Here is a 21,716-nt window from a genome sequence, read left to right as displayed (position 1 = left end):
GAGCCAGCTCCTGGGAGCGCAGGTCTTGATTCAGCAGAGCACCACTTTTGGCGGGTGCTGGTGCTGTTCCGTTGGTAGCACACAGCTGGACATTCAGGAAAGTTCTTGGGTGTTTGTTTAAAACAAAAACGCTTCCGGGGCTGGAGAGAGAGCACAGCGGGTAGGGTGTTTGCCTTGCACGCAGGTGACCCGGGTTGATTCCCAGCATCCATATGGTCCCCTGAGCACTGCCAGGAGTAATTCTTGAGTGCAGAGCCAGAAGTCACCCCTGTGTATTGCCGGGTGTGACCCAAAAAGCAAAAAAATAATAATAATTTTTAAAAAAACGCTTTCGTGTTCCCAAAGCCCTCCGGCCCATGCTGGACCTATCCCTGCCTCTGTCCAGAGTGCTGGAGAGCCACACCCAAGCTTAGACTGGCCTGACTGGGCCTTGCCAGGGCGGTCGCCAGCAGGGTTGGCTCCCAAGGGCACAGCCGCGGATTTGGGGCCGCCGTTCACCAGTTCCCTTCCTGCTGCTTCCCCAATTGCTCCCAACCCATAACATGTGTTGCGCCTCCACGCGTCTCAAACAAGAGCACGTTTGAAAACTGCTCCAAGAAGGGGACCTGGTTCGCTCCAGCCCTCTCAAAGCTGTATCCGGGGCTGGACCGATAGTACGACGGGTGGGGCACTCGCCTCGCACACGACTGATCCGGGTTTGACCCCCGGCATTGCCCCATATGGTCCCCCTGAGCACTGCCAGGAGTGAGCCCTGAGCACAGAGGCAGGAGTAACCTTTGAGCATTGCTGGGTATGCCCCACCCCCGCAAAAAAAAAAAAAGAATTTGTTGATGCAAGAAGGTTCTCAGAAATGGAGAGTGGAACTGAGTTCCAACTTCGCACAGTACAGCAGGAGTGTGTAAAGGTGGGCGTGTGTGCGCGGCTCTCTGGAGGACGAGGAGATCCAGCCGGGTCAGGAGAGTGGGCGTCACACATCAGCCCCCTTGGCTCGGACCCTCCCGAGTCACTGGTGCCGACCCCTAACCCACCACCAGCTCAGCTCAGTTGGATAGGTTCGCTGGCAGGCCCTTGCTTAACTCATTCCTGCCTGGTTCATCTGAGGGAGGGAGGCCTGACTTCTCTGACAGCGACCTCATTTTCGTATACTTTTGTTTCTTCGGGAGTCCTGCCCACTAGTTCTGGGGCAGACTCCTAACTCTGTGCTCCAGGCTGTCCAGGGATCCTGCGGTGCCCGGATCAAACCTGGGGCTCCGGCATCCAAAGCCTGGCTCAGCCCATTCAATCTCTCTCCCTCTCCTTCCCTCTCCCTCTCTCTCTCTCTCTCCTTCTTTCTCCCTCTCTCTCCCTCTTCCTCTCTTTTCCTCTCTCTCCCTCCTTTTCCTCTCTCTCTCTCTGGTTCCCTCTGACGATGACTCTAACGCATTGATGCCAGCGATGCAGTTCATGTTCGCTAAAGCCCCAGGCATGTGTGAGCCACCGCCAGTACACAAACAGGGTGAGCGGGAAGATTTATTCAAGGTAGGGAGGATGGACAAAGAAGCTGGTTCGCACCTTGGCCCGGCAGAGGGGGCTACTTTCCCATCCCCAGGGGCCTACCCCACCTCCTTAGCAGGCACGGGGCATGCATAGCAGAATTAGTGGTGGTAGTGCTCAGGGCGGGTGCTCGGCCAGGGAGCCCTCAGGGAGGAACGCAACCACATCTTGGTCCTTTCCAGAGGCTCCCTAGAGCGGCTCACCTGAGCGAGTGGAGAGAGCAGCCCTGGGGTGGATGGAGCCTTCCAGGCAGGAAGTGTGGGAGGGAGGGAGGAGAGGGACGAGGCCTTAGGGGGAGGAGGGAGGGGGAGGGGGGCAGGGTCTGTCGGGGGAGGAGGGATGGCACGGGGCAGAGATGCAGCAGTGGGTCAGAAGATAAATGCAAGGCGTGGGCTAGACAATTTTGTTTCTATTTGATTGTCTCCAGAGCAGACAATAAGACTGGGTCTTTGCTGTTGTTGTAGTTATTTTCCGAAGAGAATTGTTATAATCCGACTTCCATGGCGTATCAGGTCCTGGCCGGGGGAAGCAGCGGATGTGACTGGCCCTTCTCCAGTGGTGCCCACCAGCTCTCCTGGCCGGAAGCCCTCCCAGCTTCCCTGGCACAGGGGAGTGCCCGTGGGCTGCTTTTCTGCTTCTCCGGGTTCATTTGCCGGCAGCCTGCTCTTGAGATGAAAAGAGTCTCGAGGCTGATTCAGTGGAGTCTTAAAGCTCCGCGCTGTAACAACGGGGACCCGCGAGGCTCAGTCACAGGACAGCGGGGAGGGCGTTTGTCTTGCACGTGGCCCACGGGATTCCATCCCCAGCATCCCATATGATCCCCAGAGCACCGCCAGGAGTGATGTCCGAGTGCAGAGCCAGGAGGAACCCCTGAACAATACTGTGCCCCCCCCCGGTTTGTTTTTTTCTTTTTGGGTCACACCCAGCAATGCTCACAGGTTAGCTCTGCACTCAGGAGTTACTCCTGGTGGTGCTTGGGGGACCATATGGGACGCTGGAGATCGAACCCTCGTAAGGCAAATGCCCTACCCGCTGTACTATCACTCCGGCCCACCCCCCAAAATTTTTTAATGGGGAGAAAAAGCCTAGGACTCAGGATGGGCATTCAGGGACCTCAGACCTCTATTCCAGAAAGATCCTGGATGTCTCAGGTCCCAGCCCCACCCGAAGAGGGAGCAGGGGTGGCTGAGCCCCTCTCCGTGTCTAAACCCGCCCCACAGCCTGCTTCTCTCAGCTTCCTCTCGGGTGCTGAGTGCCAGATCCATGAAGAATAGCTTCCTGGAACTGAAGCTTTTTTCCCATCGCCTCTCTGAGTGGCTGGTCCCCATGCCGTGAAAGAGGGTTCACGGTGTATGGCTGACATTGAGACGTGCTAGAGCTACTGGGGGGGGAGGGGGGTTGGGGGGAGGGACGTCGTTTTCCCCGTTTGCTGCTCTTGATTCTTGGTCATCTGTTATGTCGGCTGCTGAAGCACTGCTTGCATTTCCTGTGCAGCGGAAGGCGGGTAGGTCCCCGCGTCTACCTGGAGGAGGGTCGGATGGGCCCAGGGTCATGGCTGTGGCCTTGTGAGCTGACCGAAAGCTGCAGTGAACTGTCCCGGCTGAGCCGCATTTATAGGTCTCCAATCCTGGTGAGGGCCTCCACCATGGGCCCCCAAGTACCTTTCGCCAGACAGAAGATTCTAGGCCCCACACAGAAGCCCGCCACCGCCAGCCCCCTAGATGTGGGGCCCTTAGGACCCCACATCCCCTGGAAACATGATTCTGGCTTTATAGCCTTCTAGAACCTCACATCCTACATTCCACCCTGGATGCCTGGTGGCCCCTAGTCGGTCATCGTCTGAATGAAAGGACCCAAACGTCCCCCAGCAGAAAGGGGGCCAGCATGGGGCATGCACATGACGTAAACAATGGCCCCAAGTTGTAACCGAACTCAGTGCTGGCAGCTCATCACTAGGAAAAGAATGTTCCAGCCAGGGTTGAGGAGGCCGTTCCTGAAAATAGGTGAGGGTGTGTGTGTGTGTGTGTGTGTGTGTGTGTGTGTGTGTGTGTGCGCGCCATAGAGCAGGCAAGCCACTGGGCTGTGCCCTCCGCGTTGGGCGGGCATGGTGGGTGGTTTTAATCGTGTGCATCGGCGTTTCCCCATTTCCCAGACTGGGTTACTGGCGCGGGGGGTCTCTGAGCATCAGCATCCTCTGACGCTGAGAAGGCTCCTCCCCAGACTCCCAGGAAACCGCCGGTTTCCCGCTGTGTGAGCACTCCTCCGCTCCTCGGTCCAATTAACACCATCCACAGTAAGACCAGAGGGGCCGACGGTGCAGCAGGTGAGGTGCTTGTCTTGCACACGCCAACACGTGTTTGGTGCCCCGCACCCCGTGTGGCTCCCCAAGGGGTGATGCCTGAGTCTAGGGCCAGGAGGAAGCCTTGAGCACCACTCGGTTGGCCAAAACACAACACCCAAAAGCCCCACAGCAAACAAACAGTAATAGTAAACTCTTTCTCTAAGTGGGGCCAGAGAGTACAGGGAGGAGGACACTTGCCCTGTACGTGGCTGACCTGTGTTTAATCCGCAGCATCCCGTAGAGTTCCAGCCCTGCCAGGGGTGATCCCTGAGCACTGAGCCAGGAATGAGCCTCGAGCACGGCCAGGTGTGGCTCTAAAACCCAGATAAATAAATAAAACCTGGCCCAACACTTCCTTGCTGGCTGCAGGGCCCAGCCAGAAGAGGCCCCGCGGCCCACCCATAGGTGCAGCAGCGCCTGTGGATTTAGCCAGAAGGCCTTGGGGGCTTGACTCCCTCCCAGCCCCTCCTGACCAGAGCCTGGCACACCCCCGCCCTGTCCCTCGGGCTGTCTCCTCCTCCTCCTCCTCCTCCTCCTCCTCCTCTTCCCCCCCTCCTCCTCCCCGCCTCCTATCTCCTCCTCCTCCCCCACCCCGCCCCATCTCCCCCAGTCTCTCCCCCCTGGTAAGGGCCGGGGAGCACCTGCACTCTGGCCTGGGCGCCTCTGGAGGGACTCGAACATGGCAGCGTTTTAGACACCTGAGTGACATGAACAGACGAGGAGCAGCCCCAGGCCAGCGAGATTCAAATTATAAATCATACACTCAGCAAACACAGTCCGAGCGGCCTTTTATTAAAAACCAAGAATAACACGGGTGATATTTTTTCGAAATGTCAGTCATCAAAGACAACAGAAGCTCAAGAGACAAATTGACAATCTGGTGCCTGCCCTGCCCGGGTCCCGGCTGGGGAGGGACACGCTCCCAGGGGCGTCCATAGAGCACCTGAGAAAACGCAAGTACAGGTAGGGCCTGACTGGGGCTCTCGGCTGAGCTCCTTGGAGAGTTCCCGCCCAGAGCCAGGAAAGGCTGCGTGCGCTCATGAGAGGGAATGTTAACAATGGCTGGATCTTGCTAAAGGTCATGGAGTGTTTTTTTAAAAGTGCTTTCACCTTTATGGCTTTTTTATCATCTGAAAGAACTTTCCAGGGGCTGGAGTGATAGTCCGGTGGGTAGGAGCTTGCCTTGCCTGCCTCGGACCCGGGCTTGATCCCTGGCACCCCCCTACAGGCTCCCTGAGCAAGTGCTCCTATCATAGCTCCCTGAGCAGAGAGCCAGTAGTAAGGTGTGAGCACAACTGATATGGCCGGAAAAAGGGAGGGAAGGAAGAGAGGGAGGGAGGGAGGGAGGGAGGAAGGGAGGAAGGGAGGGAGGGAGGGAGGGAGGGAAGGAAGGAAGGAGGGGAGGGAGGGAGGGAGGGAAGAAGGAAGGGAGAAAGAGAGGGAGGGAGAGAGGAAGGAAGGAAAGAAGGGAGGGAGGAAGGAAGGAAGGAAGGAAGAAGGGAGGGAGGGAGGGAGAAAGAGAGGGAGGGAGAGAGGAAGGAAGGAAAGAAGGGAGGGAGGAAGGAAGGAAGGAAGGAAGAAGGGAGGGAGGGAGGGAGGGAGAAAGAGGGAGGGAGAAAGAGAGGGAGGAAGGAAGGGAGGGAGGAAGGAAGGAAAGAAAGAAGGAAGGGAGGGAAGAAGGAAGGAAGGGAGAAAGAGAGGGAGGGAGAGAGGGAGGAAGGAAGGAAAGAAGGGAGGGAGGGAAGAAGGAAGGGAGGGAGGGAGGGAAGAAGGGAGGGAGGGAGGGAGGGAAGAAGGAAGGAAGGGAGAAAGAGAGGGAGGGAGAGAGGGAGGAAGGAAGGAAAGAAGGGAGGGAGGGAAGAAGGAAGGGAGGGAGGGAGGGAAGAAGGGAGGGAGGGAGGGAGGGAAGAAGGAAGGAAGGGAGAAAGAGAGGGAGGGAGAGAGGGAGGAAGGAAGGAAAGAAGGGAGGGAGGGAAGAAGGAAGGGAGGGAGGGAGGGAAGAAGGGAGGGAGGGAGGGAGGGAAGAAGGAAGGAAGGGAGAAAGAGAGGGAGGGAGAGAGGGAGGAAGGAAGGAAAGAAGGGAGGGAGGGAAGAAGGAAGGGAGGGAGGGAGGGAAGAAGGGAGGGAGGGAGGGAGGGAAGAAGGAAGGAAGGGAGAAAGAGAGGGAGGGAGAGAGGGAGGAAGGAAGGAAAGAAGGGAGGGAGGGAAGAAGGAAGGGAGGGAGGGAGGGAAGAAGGGAGGGAGGGAGGGAGGGAAGAAGGAAGGAAGGGAGAAAGAGAGGGAGGGAGAGAGGGAGGAAGGAAGGAAAGAAGGGAGGGAGGGAAGAAGGAAGGGAGGGAGGGAGGGAAGAAGGGAGGGAGGGAGGGAGGGAAGAAGGAAGGAAGGGAGAAAGAGAGGGAGGGAGAGAGGGAGGAAGGAAGGAAAGAAGGGAGGGAGGAAGGAAGGAAAGAAGGAAGGGAGGGAGGGAGGGAGGGAGGGCAAGAGGAAGGAAGGAAGGGAGGAAGAGAGGGAGAGAGAGAGCTGCCTGCCATAGAGGCAGGCTGGGGGGGTGGGGTTGGCAGGAGAGACACAGGGGACATTGGTCGTGGGAAATGTACAGTGGTGGAGGGAATGGGTGTTGGAACATTGTGTGACTGAAACTAGATCATAAAAGCTTTGTAACTGTAGCTCCCAGTGTTCCAATAAAAAAGATTAAAATAATTTTCAAAACACAACTAAACCATCCCAAACTGCTTCTGTGTTGAGTCCCCATAAGGTGGGGAATTGAGGGACAGACAAGCAGGTCCAGTTTTCCTGCGAGGGTCCTGAGGCTCATGGGAGCACCCTACGGTCCTGCCATTCCAGGCTGGCCACAGCTGGGCCCTCGGGGCATGGCCGCAGGGGTCTCTCTGAGCCTCCCAATCCCTCCCCCCACCCCGTGCTCTCTGACACCCACCCCAGTCTTCCTCCTGCTTCTCTGTAACCCCTCACTCAACACCTATCCATCCTTCACACCCTGACACAGCCGCCCTCCACTCCCTCCATCTTTTTGAGAACTTGGGCTCCACTGAGCTCAGCTGAGTTGAAACTTGTGACCTCAGGCGGGGGCTTCCCTGGGCCTTCCGTGCCCCTTAGCGACCAGAACCACTCTGGGCACCCACAGCGCGCAGTGGACCTGTTCTCCTGTTCATTCCGAAATGCCCTTGAGGTAGGCACTAACACTATCCTCCCGAGAGATGCCTCCGTGCATACAGCCCACCTAGGGCTTGAACCCAGGACTGGGGACCTTAAAGTTTGGTGTGAGCAAGTGTTAATAGAACCGCCACCTGGCTCGAGTCCTGTGAGGGGTTTGGTTTTTTGCCTTGGGAGGGGCCTCTCAGGTGAGGGTTCTGAAGGTGGAGTGGGGCGTGTCTGGCCAGTGGTTGTGGTACTCAGGGCCATACCTGGAGATGCTCAGGGGCACCCGGTGACGCTTGAGTGGTGCTGAGGATCAAGCCCCGGTTGGCAGTCAGACTCTCTCCTGGCCCTTGGTCTTGTCTTCAGGTGGAGGTAGGGGGCCGGAGAGACATAGTCCAGGAGGAAAGGCACCTCCTGGCCTGTGGCCTCTTCTGCCAACCCTAGTTCGATCCCCAGCACTGTATATGGTCTCCTGATTACAGCCAGGAGTAGTCCCTGAGCACTGCTGGGTGTGGCCCAAACCCTCCCCCAAACCAGAACAACAGAGCTTTGAATGGAGGGAAGATTCCCACCCACCACATGAGCCACGGCGACATGGCAGTTGGGTCGTGGTTTGTACCTTGAGGACTCTGTGAGGGTGACATCTGTAAGGTCCCCCGTCCTTCGCCCCGGGAGACCCTGTTCTCGGCAGTCCGTCTCCTGCCCTCCTTCCTCCAGCCCCCGGCAGCCACTCACCCACTGCCTGTCAGCGGGTTTGCCCACTGCAGTGACCTCGCAACCAGAGTTATGTAACGCGTCACCTTTTGTGTCTGCTGCTTCGTTCGGCACCTTGTTTCCGGGGTTTATCCCACTGCCGCCTGCGTCTCTGCTTCGTCCTTTGTGTGTGGAACTCTGTCCCCTCACCCTTGCCACACCTGGATTCTCCTCCTTTTTCTATTCGTGAGAATTTGGTTGCTGAGAACGGTTGCGCTGTGAGCGTGCGTGCCCAAGGATTTGCCGGTCTTTCACGAAATTGCTGGCATCCATCATAATCCGGGGTCTGGATTGCTAGCTGAGCTGGCTGGAGCATCTGTGCCTGACTCCCTGAGTTGCCCCGGATCAATCCACTCTCAAGTGTCAAGGACGGGGTAGCCCCCGAGCAATGCCAGGGATGGTCCCCAAACAAATGAGCCAAAAATAGCAATCCTGGGGCTGGAGCAATAGCACAGCGGGTGGGGCGTTGGCCTTGCACGCAGCCAACATGGCCGACCTGGGTTCGATTCCCAGCATCCCATATGGTCCCCCGAGCACCACCAGGAGTGATTCCTGAGTGCAGAACCAGGAGTAACCCCTGAGCATCGCTGGGTGTGACCCAGAAAGCAACAACAACAACAAAAAAGCAATCCTATGTGTCTTAAAAAAAGAAAAAACTGGGGCCAGAGAGCAGGGGGCCACCCCAGTTCAGTCCTGGCATCCTGGAGTCCCACCAAGAATAACCCCTGAGCACCGCCGGGTGAGACCCAACACCCCCCCAAACAAATCAGGTCATTTGTTTGTCCACCTGTCCCTTTGTGTGGCAAAGACCATGGCTGTGACATGCCTGAGAGCCTGTCGGGGCCCTGGATGGTGTCAGCACGTGGGTGGGTGGCGTGGGGGGCAGACGTGGGGCTTCTTCCCTGCCAGGCAGACACGCAGCCCAGCACCCGCCCTCCCGGCCCGGCCCTTGAGTTCAGGGTGCCTTTTGTATGAGGTGCTGACGGCCACCCCCAGGGCTGGGGACAGCAGCTGAGCCCCCCGCTGCGGGGGTGGCGGCAGCCCGGTGCTCCCCCTCCCCGTGCTCCCCGCTGCTCACTGCCTCCCCGTCTCTCTCCCCGCAGACGTGCCCGTGGAGAAGCTGGCCTCCATGGCCGCCCTGCGCTGTGTCAACCTCCGCTTCAACCCTCTGAGCGCCGATGTGCGAGTCATCGCGCCCCCCCTCATCAAGTTCGACATGCTCATGTCTCCAGAGGGTGCCCGGGCCCCCCCGCCTTAGGTCCCCCTTCACGTCCACCCAGCAGGGGACAGAGGCCCTGGTGCCCCTGGGGGCGGGGGGTCGCAGAGACCCCTGGGAGGCCAAGCTTGGGGGGCTGGGGGCAGGCAGAGCAGACAGCGCAGGGTGGGCTTGAGCTGGTTTCGCTAGCGTAGAGCAGGGTGGGCCCCGAGTGCCCGGGTGAGGGGGTCCAGGTGCCCCCAGCCCTGACTTGGCACTTGTAGCTTCTGTGCAAACTCGGCGGGACCCCACTCCCCACGCTCTCGGAGCCTTGACATTCGGGGAGAGGGGGTGCAGAGAGGCCTTTGCCTCTTTGGGGGCCTCCTTGGAAGCTTCTAGGCAGCTCCAGCCTCCAAGTGACCGCTGAGTGATTTGGGGAGCCCTGAGTGGTACCACCCAAGTGTTTCTGGCCCCGGGTAGGTTTGAGGCCATGTGGCCAGTGCAGGGCCCGCCCGTGAGCTGTGTTGCTTCCTGAGCACTGAGCCTTGATAGGCGGTCCTGGACCAGGAGGCCACAGGCCACCACCAGGAGTAGACTGTACCGCCACCACACGGAGAACTTCGGCTGTGAAACCAGGAACATGTCAGCTGGGCACTGTCCCTCCTTGCAGTGGGGCAGCGGGGCGGGACACTTAAGTTCCCCGGCCTGTGGCTGGCATGGCCCAGAGAGCTGAGAGCGAGCGGCCCCAAGGCTCCTCCCGTTCTGCCGGCAGCCACTGCCCCTTCGTCACTTCCTGCTGCTGCTACCGCCAGCCCCGGAGTCCTGAGCACTGTGACATGACCCTGCAAAGTGGCCCAGCTGGTCTCCCCTCCAGGAGAGGCCCGGGCTCTTGGTACCTGAGGGCACCTGTGATTTGGGGAACCTCTTGCCTTGCTCCCCGTATCTACCTCCCATGTTTCCCTCATCCGTGGGGCAGGCGCAGACACGGACTGGAAGGCTGTGCAGGGCCGTGGGACACGCACGCCTGAGGCCTCAGGCCTTGGGGCAAGTCAGGCCACCCAAAGCTGCCGCCAGGGGTCCGTGGCCTCTCCCGCCCCTCGGGTTCCGCTGTTGAGGACCGAGATGGCTGCTCTGAGCATGACCCCTCTCGGCCTGTCCCCAAGCCCTTGTGCCCTCTCCCCCTGCCCAGGCCTCCTGTCACATGGCAAAGAGTCAACAGTGAGGGCCGATGTTGCCCCACGCCTGAGTGCTGGGGTGTCCCACGAGATGCCTCGTCCATTCTGCTCATCTCCCACCCAGGCTCTGAGAACAAAGGTTTTCAGTGGAAGGAGGTTGAGACCCCAAAGTGCTCAGCTCCCCCCACCCTCGTGTCCCCATGTCCCAGATGGGACTGTGCTGTGCCGATGAGGGGCTGTGCTTTTCCAAGATGCACCAAGGCCTCGTGGGGCCCGAGTAGAAATGCAGAGTCCCGGGCCCCAGCCAGGCCTCTGCTTGGATGAAACCCCCAGATTCTACTTTACTTCTAGAGAAGCAGGGGCTTGGGGCAGCCCTGAGAATTCCTTGGAATGACGGAGGAAAGTTCTCTCCCCTCTCTGCCTCCCTCAAGTCATCCCCGGGGAGCCTTAGATCCTTGGAGCATCTGCGTGGCTGTCCCCGCCATAGGAGTGACCCATCGTCAGCAGCCAACGAGGCTTCCGCTGGCCTGGCCCCCGGCCCCCGGCCTCTGAGCCACCTCTGCATGCCAAGCTGCCTGCGTCCTCCGGGACAACTTCTAGAAGCTGTTTCCTCCTCTGTTCAGAGACCTTTGCCTTGATCTCGCTGGGAGAGAGCAAGCGGGCAGCCCAAGGGGGGACAGCTCCCCACCCCCACCCCGCCTCAGAGCCCAGGTGTGAGTGAGCCCTGAGCTCCGGTCTGCAATAAAAATTGGTTTTGTCTGCTGGTTGATGTTTGCTTCATTCTCAGCCCGGAGATCGCTCCTAGCCTGGGTGGCAAGAGGAGAGCGAGGGGCTGCCCCCACGGTGGGCCAGGCCATCCCCCTCCACCGCGCTGCAGCTGAGCCGCCTGGGGAAGACCCCTCACCCCGCGCCAGAAAGGGTGAGGGGCCCGCAGCATCCCGGGGAGTGAGTTCGATTCGTTCATTCTCGGCCCCACGCCTGTTCTGCAGAATCAGACCCTCGTGGGTGGAGTCGAGTGTCTGGTGGAGGGGATGCTGTGGTGAGTGGACCCAGGTTCTGTGCCCACAGCATGGCAGGGCGCAACCCCAGGAACTCCCAGCACCGCAGGGCACCTGAGCACCATCACATCCTCCCTCGGGTCCGGACTTTGGGCCCTGGCTTTTAAATTTTCTATTGATTGAGATTCCCTGCTTTACATGTTAATGGTAGTACTCTAAGTCCAACCCTGTGAACAGTACTGCACAGAATTCCAACACCACATCCATCACCAGTGTCCCCACCTCCCGCCCCCAAGGACCCCAACACCCTCCCTTTTAACCTTCCATCCCCGATTAACTCAGTTGTGTGGGGCAGCTCTGTTATTTCATAGCTGGGCCCTTTGAACTGCCTGCCTGAGATTGGGCCCCAGGCCTCCGGTCACCACCTGGAGTGGGGGTGGGGGGGTGGGTATCCAAAAATAAAAATAAGTGAAAGCCTTTCAGATATTCTTGGGGAACTCTCAAGTGGTGCCAGGGGGCCTGGGTGGCCACTCCCTGAGACCCTTGACCAACTGGACTACTTTGTTGGTGTGAGGGTTTGAAGACGCAGCGCTATGAATGTTGGGTCTAACATGGGGGATGCCATCCCAATGGTCTTGGGGACCTCCGGGGCTCACGCATTCAGGGCTGCACCCCGCAACACCCAAGAGGCCCATGGGGGTCCCCGGGTCCGAACCTAGGGTTGACACCAGCAGATTGCGTGTCCTAATCCCTGTACTATCTCCAGTCCCTTCCAGGGGTTGGGCTGCAGTTGGAAACTGCTTCTGGGTTTAAGGTTGAAGTTCGTTTTTATGTCTCTTTGTGGTTTGGGGGCCACACCCGGCGGTGCTCAGGGCTTACCCCTGGCTCTGCACTCAGGCATCATTCCTGGCAGGATTCAGGGGACCCTAAGAGAGGGAATCAAACCCAGGTTGGCTATATGCAAGGCAAGCCCCTTACCCGGTGGACTGTCATGCTGGCCCAGCTTTTGTTTTTAAGTCTGTCTGGCCGGCCTGAGTTTACCTTGAGATTCAGGCCAGACATAACAATATTTTTATTTAACAAACATCCTGAGCTAAGTGGGTGCCAGGCGGCATCGAAGCATGTTAAGACATAACTCAATCCCAAAACCACCCCAGCAGCTTTGTGAGTGGGTCCGATCCCTTTTCCTCGACTGCCCTGTTCACTAAGGTGAAGGGGCTGCATGCGGAGACCCCCGAGGACCCTTCTGGAGTCCATTCCTCAGTTCTGGGAGCCCCGTCACTTGTCCTGGGGTTAGCCTGGACTTTTGGACCTTTGCCCCAAAGGTCAGGCCTGTTCCTGGTGGATGCTGGATCCCCAAAACTATTCCCAGAGTCTGGGGATGAGGCCAAGCTCCGCCTCTCGTGGAGTCAAGGGGGAGCTGGGTCTCAGGCCAGTGTTGGGGGCGGAGGCGGGGATGTGGACCCTGGCCGAACCCGGCTCCTCTGAGCTCAAGGTCATGATCTAGGATAGGAGGGAGCACAGGGACCTTCTGAGGACTTCCGTCTTCAGGGCTAAACCTTTTTATTCTGTTTACTGAGGAGTAGAGCAGCTTGACCTTCCTCTAAACAATTCTGTAAGGAAACTCCGGGAATGGAACAATGACAGGACCTACAGGTTTAACTAGCGTTTCCTGTAATCGGTCCATTGTGTTGATGCGAGGACCTGAGCTTATTCATGTAATGTGAGCTCGGCGGGGCTAGTTTTTCTGTTGCTTTTGTTGTTTCTGTAGAATTGACATTAGATGTGGGTCCACAGTGTCGTGACTCAATATTTGTGTTTGTTGCAAAATGTGTCACCAGCCTACTTGACATTCGGCACCACAGAGAGCTTTTGATTGTCCAGTTCCCCCCCCCGAATACCGCGTTGGACCTTCAAGTCTGACTTCGGAGCTGCACTCGATCTGAAGTGTGCCTGCTCCCTCTCAGAAAACCAGCCGGGATCCCAGCGCGGCTCCCGAGGGGCGAGTGTTGGCTGTCATCCCAGCAAGCCTGGCGCAGCGTGGGGGAGGGCGAGGAGGGGAGCCAGGCCAGACGGCAGCAGCTGCTGTGGCCAGTCAAGGTCAGCCACTGATCCCGACTGCTAAGCGAGGGGCACTGGGGTCCTCTGCCCCTCCTCCAAGCGCTCTCAGAAGATACGCAAAGGGCACAACTGAAGGGTTGGCCCCTGGGTCTCAGGGAGCAGCCCCGGGGTGGGGCTGCAAGACTGGCTGCGAAAGAAGCCCTGGATTTCTCCGCTTAATCTTTTGGGGGTTGGTTTGGGGGCCATACCCAGCGGTGCTCAAGGCTTCCTCCTGGCTGTGTGCTCAGGGCTCACTCCTGGCGATGTTCAGGGGCCATAGAAAGGGATGGGACCAGGGTCTGCTGCACACAAGGTAAGTATCCACATCCCTATATCAGCTCTCTGGCCTCAGCGGTCCTTCCTCCAGCCCACCTCTTCCTGCTCCATCCTGTTCCTGCAACGAGGCATCTTGCGCACTTAGAACTAGATTCTGGGGCAGAGAGAGAATAAAGGGTTTTTTTGTTTTGTTTTGTTTTGTTTTTTCTTTTTGGGTCACACCCAGCGATGCTCAGGGGTCATTCCTGGTTCTGCACTCAGGAATCACTCCTGGCTGTGCTTGGGGGACCATATGGGATGCCGGGGATTGAACCCAGGTCGGCCGTGTGCAAGGCAAACGCCCTACCCGCTGTGCTATCACTTCAGCCTCCAAGAATAAAGGGTTTTTAAGCACTGGCTTTGCACACAGACCACCCTAGTTAGACCCAGGACACCTGAAAAAAAATCCCCCCAAGCATTGCCAGGGATGATTGCTGAGCACACACACACATGCACACATGTGGACACACGCGCGCGCGCGCGCGCGCGCACACACACACACACACACACACACACACACACGACTGCCCATGCCTTAGGGCTCAGCACGCCCCATGTGGTTCCCAGTGAGATGCTTCGTACCCTTTTGACACAGCTGACAGCTTCTCTCTCACGCCGCCCCAACAATAGCCTGGCTTCTGGGGGCCCTGCAAAGCAGCCTGTCACATACCCGGAGCACATGGATGCCGAGGGTGGTTCCTCCCGCGGGGGCTGAGAAGTTGACATCACTCGCCGTCTTCCCCATCCTGGGAGCTGGGAGTCTATCTCAAATCTCAACAGGTAGCAAATGGCAGGGTCCAGGGAGGCACCAAGGCCCGGGCTGGCCGGGGGGCTTCTTCGGCTCTGCACACCCAAAGTCCCCCTGGCCAAAGACCCCAGGCAGCCCCTTCCCTGCAGAGAAGCACCAAGCATGAGAGTGTCCATCTTCAAGCGTGGACTTTGCTGGAGTCCCAGAGAGGTGCTTTTCCCAGTGGTTGCTGCTGATGGGTCGTGGTGCTGTTTACACAGATGATCATGCGAATGGGTTCTGAGCGGGGACAGAGCTGGGTCCCGGGGTCATTTCCTGGGATCCCTGAGGCACCGTGATTTACTAATCAGACGTGGAAGATCCATCCCCTCCACCTTCGGGGGTCTTTTCTGTACCCTCCCACCCTATAGAGGGCCCATTAATTAATCTATTTATTATTCTATTGCTTTGGAGTCTCACTCAGCGGTGCTCAGGGCTCAGTCCTGGCTCTGTGCTCAGGAGTTGCCCCGGAGGTACTTGGGGAACCAAATGCAGTGTCAGAGATTCAAACTGGGGTTGGCTGCATGCAAGGCAAAAGCCCCAGCTCCAGAACTATCTCCTCGGTCCTATTTTAAACTGTTTGTACCCCCGTTTTTGTTGAGGCCCCATGATTTACAACAGAAAGCTGCATCTGAACATCGCCCCCACACCACACCCACCGCCAGAGTACCCTTCCCTCAGTGCCCTGAAGACTCCCCCTTGCCCCCTGCCCCAGACAAGCTCAGTTCTGTAGAGCAACTCTCCAGCATGGATGGTCCTTGCAGACCCTAGGGCTCTCTGCTGCCCCCAGTCCTTCAGGGGCCAGTTGGCTCGCTGCGCTTCAGTGTAAAAGTCAAGCCCCAACACGGGTCTTTCAGGCGGATCCCATCGTGCCCACCCTCCGGGCCCTGCTCCCTTCCCACTCTGTCTCCGCACCCCATGTGCCCGGGGACTTTGCTTCCGGAGGACTGAGGAGCGGCAGGAAGTCACCCTCAAGTTCTCACGTCTGTCTGCCCACCTCTCGAAAACCGTGTTAGTAACGTGGCTGAGCATTTCCTAAGGGGGTGGCCCGGAGCCAGGATGCCTGGGCAAGGGAGCAAGGGAGACCCCCCCAGTCCCACCCACGAACCTCCCTAGAGACTGAAATGCCACCAGTCTGAAAACCCACCTGCCCATCCTCCAGCCCCTGACATAACGGTAAAGGGAATGTCTACGGGCAAAGTGAGAGGCTGGAGCAGCCCCAGCCGCAAGGCACTCCTGGGTGGGGCCGCATCAGCCATCATGGATGGTGGCTGGTGGTTGACAAGGGCTCCTCTGTCCCTCCCGAGACCTTCCAAACCTGCATCCGCAGCTCACGGGCATGTCCAAGTGTGAGGAGCATGGCTGGTGACCCTCAGTCACCTGCTCAGAGTCCCTGGAATAGTAGGCGGTGGCAAAGGGCCCTTTTCAGAAGCCACACCTACGACCTCACAGGCGGAACACTCTTATTCTTCCTGTGTTCAGGATCACTCACCCGAGAGGTACGTGGGGGACCCTCTTGCCATAGTAGGCGTCCAATCCAGGCCAACTGCCTGCCAGGCAGGCACCTTCTCTGGCTCTCTGGCGCGGGGTGAACGTGATTAAAGACTTTCTTCAGCTCACGAGGGAAGCGGTGCCATTGCCAAGCTGCTTCTCAGAACATTTGAAGAAATAGAGTTCAGTCCCTGAAAAATGTTAGACTGGAAGCCGGAGCCATCGCACAGCAGGGAGGGGCATCTGCCTTGCACGTAGCAGACCAGGGTTCAATCCCCTCCCCCTGAGCACCGGCAGGAGTGATTCCTGAGTGCAGAACCAGGAGTAAGCCCTGAGCATTGCTGGGTGTGACCCAAAAAGGGAAAAAAAATAAGAATAGGGGCTGGAAAGATAGTACAATAGCACTTGTACTTGTGTACTTGCTTTGCATATGACTAACCTGGATTCGATTCTCAGCATCCCCCCCCCAAGCACCCCAGGAGTGATTCCTGAGTGCAGAGCCTGAGTATCACCATTGTGTGGCCCAAAAGCCAAACAATCCAAAAATGTTAGATTGGACTTGCTTTTTCACTGCACACAAAACCAGACATGCCAAACAATTTCCCCCAGTCTCTGCCTGACTTCATGGTGAGCAACAAGACGTGGAGGTCCCCTCTCCTGGACAAACATCTCAGTTCAAGTCCTTCATGTCTGCACTTCCCATCTGGGCCCCAGCCCTAGGTTTGGGGTGACATTTCCTAATAATGGAGACCCCCCTGGGAAGGGGGCGTGTCCTATTCCTGTCCCCCAGGTTTTCATCTGCTCTACAATTCTGTTATAAGACAGGAACACTGTCTACATTAGGGGGGGGAAAATACAGGAACTCGGAAGCTTGGGGGCGGGGAAAACCTCAGAGGTACAGAGAGGGGCAGAGGAGGGGAGGACAGCTGACATTTGAGTGGAAAATCTCTCACGTGGTCCAGACCCTGATAAATGCTTCCTGTTTCTCTTCCCATTGAATCCCCAGCGCAGAGGCGGGCAGCTCACTTGGGCAGCTCACTTCGTTTTGATCGTACAGATAAAGTCTCCAAGGACAGAGAAGACGAATGACCGAGTGAGGCTGGACAGAGTCAGCAGGACAGCTGTGCTTCAAGCCCAGGTCTCTGAGCAAAGCCCGGCCTCAGGCCATGGATGACCAGGATGCAGGACAGTTTACCAAAGACCCCACCTACCCTCAGATGGCTCCCTGCCTCCGGGGGCTTCAACACCCTCTGTTTTCTTCCTGACCCTTGTGGAGCTAAGCTTGAACCCTCCTTGACCTAGTATCTGCCCCAGGGGTCTCCCACAACTGGCGGGGTGCAGACCCCCAGCGAGAGAGCTCCTGGGTGCTCCCAGCCCGGGGCTCCTCCAGTCCCTCTCCAGAAGGGGCTCCTGCTTCAGGGTCCCCCAGGGGAGAAGGTGCAAATGACTGGGACCAAACTTCTCCCATTTTATAGTTGGGAAAGATGCTCCGAGCTCCTGCGAGCCCCCACGGCAAGTCCTGCCTCGGCTTCTTTGTGGTGTCTTGACTGAGTCCTGGTATTTGGAACTGCTGGGCACCCCCCCACCCCACCCCCATCCCCAGCCTGTCTTTTGACTGCAGCAGTGAGTCAGTCATCAAAGCCCCTGCTCATTACTTAAAATGCAAATAATGATCCTGACCTCCTCCCTCGGGAAAGCTCCTAAGAAGCTTTTGAAAGCTTTTTTACTGCTGGGCTGGGGAGAGGGAGGGAGGGTCACCTGGGAACTGTCATTCAGGGCTCAGGCTCAGACCTGAGCTTCTCTGCAGCTCCCCAGACCGGGTTTCTCCAGGGGAGGCTCCCTCCAGCCCCCACAGCACCAGCACACACACACGCACACACACACACACACACACACACACACACACACACACACACACACACACACACACGCCCCTTCCCTGCACATTCAGAGTCCTTCCAAGGTGGCTTCTCTCCCCTTTCCAGGCAGGGAAAGGGAGAATGAGTCTCCCCAGGGAGACTCTTGGCTTTCCCTCTACCCAGAAGGGATCCCACAGGGCCCTCCGTGGCTCCTTGCCAGGTCTTTCCCCAACACCTACGAGCTTTCCCAGAGTCTCAGAGCCCACGGCAGCTCGGTCTGAGGAGAAGGAAGGTGCGACCAGCCCCGCGCACGCCTGTCCCTCCCCTCCACACTCACCCACCAGGAAGGGCCAGGACACTAAATCACAGTTCCCTTGGTCTCCTCACTGCCACCCAGACATGCTGATTCGAAGAGCCCACCCCGGCCGGCCCCCCTCCTGGAACCTCCCTTTTCCATGCAGTTTCCCATCATCCTGTGGGCCAGGAGCTCCTTCTCCTTTGGAGAAAATTCTCCATCCTGGCAGCCGGCTTTCCAGCTGAAAACCCGCTTTCCAGAGCAGTTTGGTGAAGAGACCTCACTAGGCTGCATCGAGAGCCCAGCTCTGGGGGTGGAAGATGAGGGGTACCCCAGGAGACCAGCAAGGGCTTGGCCACACCATGCACCATGCACCAGGGGCCCCTCAAGATGACAACAGGACATTTCTCCGTCCTTCCTCCTGAGGGTATCGAACTGGGAGGGCCGGCTCGTGGGGTCTGTGCCCAAGAGCAGAGGGTTCACCCCTTTCCTCCGCCGTCTCCCTGGGTAATAGGGGGAAGGCCTTAGGGTGGGGGCGCTATGGGAGAGCATGTGCCTTCCCTGTGCCAGACCCGGCTTTGATCTCCAGCCTCAAACGAAGCCAGCCCGGGAGACACTGGAAGGGCCCCAGAGAGTTGTCCTGGAAAGCAGGAGCGGGGGTTGCTGGCTCCGCCGAAGGGCTCTAGATTTGAGGTTCAGGCTGAGAAGCATCCCAGCCCCATCGTCATGGGAAAGAGTGTCAGAGCACTGCATAGCCGCACTTTTTTCCAGGAAGCCCTCCTTTGGGGCAGGAAGGAGAATAAGAGGAGGCCTTGCTTTCTCTGCGTGGGAAGATCTTTACCCATTCCATTTGTGTTTTGGGGAGAAGGAACCGCAGTGGACTACTCGCCTCCACATTAACCCTCTTAGCGACCTAGAGAATCAGATTGTAAATCTCGTTTTACAGAAGGGAAAAATAAGGTGTGGGGGCTTCAGTGACTCTCCTCGAATCACACAGATGGTGGAGGCAAGATTTATATCCAGGTTTCTATGGATGGCATTGCCTGGTCTAACCCTCAAAGGCTGAACCTGGGGCTGGAGCGATAGCACAGTGGGTAGGGCGTTTGCCTTGCACGTGGCTGACCCGAGTTCGATTCCCAGCATCCCATATGGTCCCCCGAGCACCCAGGAGTAATTCCTGAGTGCAGAGCCAGGAGTAACCCTAGCTGTGCGTCGCCGGGTGTCACAAAAAAAAAAAAAGGCTGAACCCACTGGTTTTGTATGAGGCCACATATGCTGGGGCACTGTACAAGTATTCTGATGGCGAGAGAAAGACATCTAGGGGAGAGGAACGAGGAATTGACAAATGAGAACGTGCTGGAGCAATAGTACAGGGCTTAAGACACTTGCCGTGCACACAACTGGCCCATATTTTACCCCTGGTACAGCTTGGAGTCCTTTGAGAACCACCAGGGCACCAAGCTAGGAGTCAGCCCTGAGTGCTGCTAGGTGTAGCCCAAAATTGAAAGAGGAGGAGGAGGAGGAGGTGGTAGAAGAGGAGGAGGGAAGTAGAAGAAGAGAAGGCTCTGTGACCCACGACCATTCAAACAAAAAGGAAGGAAGCAAAACAGCTCGCAAGCTGAAGTCTATGCATCGGAATGATCTGACTGCTGGAGGACGAAGCGTGGAGTGGAGCGAAAGCCAGTGTGAACGTGCCTGACTGATTTATTTCTTGTTGTGTTTTGTGGACACATCTGGAGGTGCTCGGGGCTTACTCCTGGCAGTGCAGTTACTCAAAGCCCTAATAAACAGAGCCCGAGCTCGCTGGAGCACTGACTGCAGGTCAGGCACGTTGCAGCACTTGATTCCACACTAGCTACTACGATTTCCTTCTTGGTAAATGAGAGGAAACAGATGCCCAAAGGGACTCTAGGACGTGCCCACAGTCATGTCCACAGTAAATAGCAGTGCTGAGCCAGGCAGACATAGCAGTGTCCTGCACCGTGCTCATGGTTCCGGGACCTGCCCCAAGCTCGGTCCTGACTGAATGAGGCCGTAAACACAGCACGGCCCAGAGGCACTGGCACTAACTGAGCACTTACTTTGTGCCAGGCACCACTGCAAGTGCTGTAGACAGACTTGCTCCTGGAATCTTCACAACCCTGGGAGGTGGGGTGACCCCCCCTTTTAAATGTTTGCATTTGGGAGCTGGAACGATAGTACAGCGGGTAGGGCATTTGCATTGCATGCGGCCGACCCAGGTTCGATTCCCAGCATCCTATATGGTCCTCCGAGCACCGCCAGGGGTAATTCCTGAGTGCAGAGCCAGGAGTAACCCCTGAGCACTGCCAGGTGTGACCCAAAAAAGCAAGAACAAATAAAATAAAATGTTTTCATTTACTCTATAAATGCAACTTGAAAACTAGACACTTTTTCCACTTCTTGTTTTTATGAAATTAAGGTTAGGTACAACTCCATATACCAACTTTTTCCTTTGAAAGCTTTTCATTTATATTTTCCCCATTTTGACAGGTGAAATGCAGGAAGACTGTACAGGTTAAAAAAAAAAGTAGGGGCCGGAGAGATAGCACAGCAGGTAGGGCGTTTGCCTTGCACGCGGCCGACCCAGGTTCGATTCCCAGCATCCCATATGGTCCCCTGAGCACCTCCAGGAGTAATTCCTGAGTGCATGAGCCAGGAGTAACCCCTGTGCATCGCCGGGTGTGACCCAAAAAGCAAAAAAAAAAAAAGTCAAGAGAAGCTCAGGTGAGTCACCCCAGGCTCCTTGAAAGGTGCTGCCCTGGCTGGCTTGGGCCTCTTACCTACGACCTCAGCCAGGCCTGGGGGTCTGGACGCGTGTGAGGGAAGTGGGGTGGGACACCAGCCCCCCGCCCAGTGCAGGGTTAGAAACAAGAACTTGTGTCCTTCCAGACAGTCACTGGAGGGGGGAGAGAGACAGGAGAAGCCTGCTGAGGGATGCCCCTGGGGGGTCTCCAGAGCAGAAGCGGGGAGGGGGGCGGCAGTGGGAAGGAGCTGTGCGCCGCTGTGGAGCACATCTGGTGGTGCTCAGGGATCACTCCTGGGTCTGTACTCAGGGATCCTTCCATGGGTGGGGGGGGGGCGTCAGGGTACCCTATGGGACGCTAGGGATCCCACCTGGCCTGCCACATGCGAGGCCAAGCCCCTCGCGGCTGTGGTACGGTTCTGGCCCCCTCTCCCGCTCACCCCTCCAAACCTCACCAATGCAGAAAGGGCATCTCTGGGCCGGTGCAAGAGTCCCCGGGAAAAACACCGAGCTGCGGGTCTGGAGCGGTAGCACAGCGGGGAGGGCGTTTGCCTTGCACGGGGCGACCCGGGTTCGATTCCCAGCATCCCATATGGTCCCCTGAGCAACGCGGGGAGTAATTCCTGAGCGCAGAGCCAGGAGTAACCCCTGAGCATCGCCGGGTGTGCCCCCCCAAAACAAAACACAACACACACACACACACACACACAAAACAGGGGGCAGCACCCGGCGGGCTCACTTCACTGCAGAGCCTGCGATGGTCCCTCCGACACGCGGTCCCCGGCTCTGCCCGCAGACAGAGCGCAGGGCGCAGGGCGCATGGCACGCCCCCTGCCCCCTTGGGCGCCCGGGGACTCCCCACGCGCCCTCCCCTGCTCTGCGGGGACCCACACTCCGGGGAGGGGCTGGAGCGGGGCGAGGACAAAGCCCCCGGCCGAGGCGGGCGCGGCGGGC

General features: G+C 57.8%; 1 protein-coding gene across 1 annotated transcript in view; it reads left to right on the top strand.

Annotated features, from left to right (window-relative positions):
* LRRC20 (leucine rich repeat containing 20) overlaps positions 1–9,156 on the top strand; it is a 73,124-nt gene extending 63,968 nt beyond the window's left edge. Inside the window, exon 4 of the mRNA XM_056113512.1 lies at positions 8,887–9,156. Within this exon, the coding sequence (XP_055969487.1) occupies positions 8,887–9,041 (155 nt within the window). The 3' untranslated portion in view covers positions 9,042–9,156. The remainder of the gene's footprint in view (positions 1–8,886) is intronic.
* The last annotated feature ends 12,560 nt before the right edge of the window (positions 9,157–21,716 follow it).

This window comes from Sorex fumeus, unplaced genomic scaffold (genome assembly GCF_029834395.1).
Source record: "Sorex fumeus unplaced genomic scaffold, SorFum_2.1 ptg000020l, whole genome shotgun sequence".
NCBI classification, from domain to species: Eukaryota; Metazoa; Chordata; class Mammalia; order Eulipotyphla; family Soricidae; genus Sorex; species Sorex fumeus.
The sequence above is the reverse complement of the archived record's forward strand: the minus strand, read 5'-3'. Positions and strand labels throughout refer to the sequence as shown.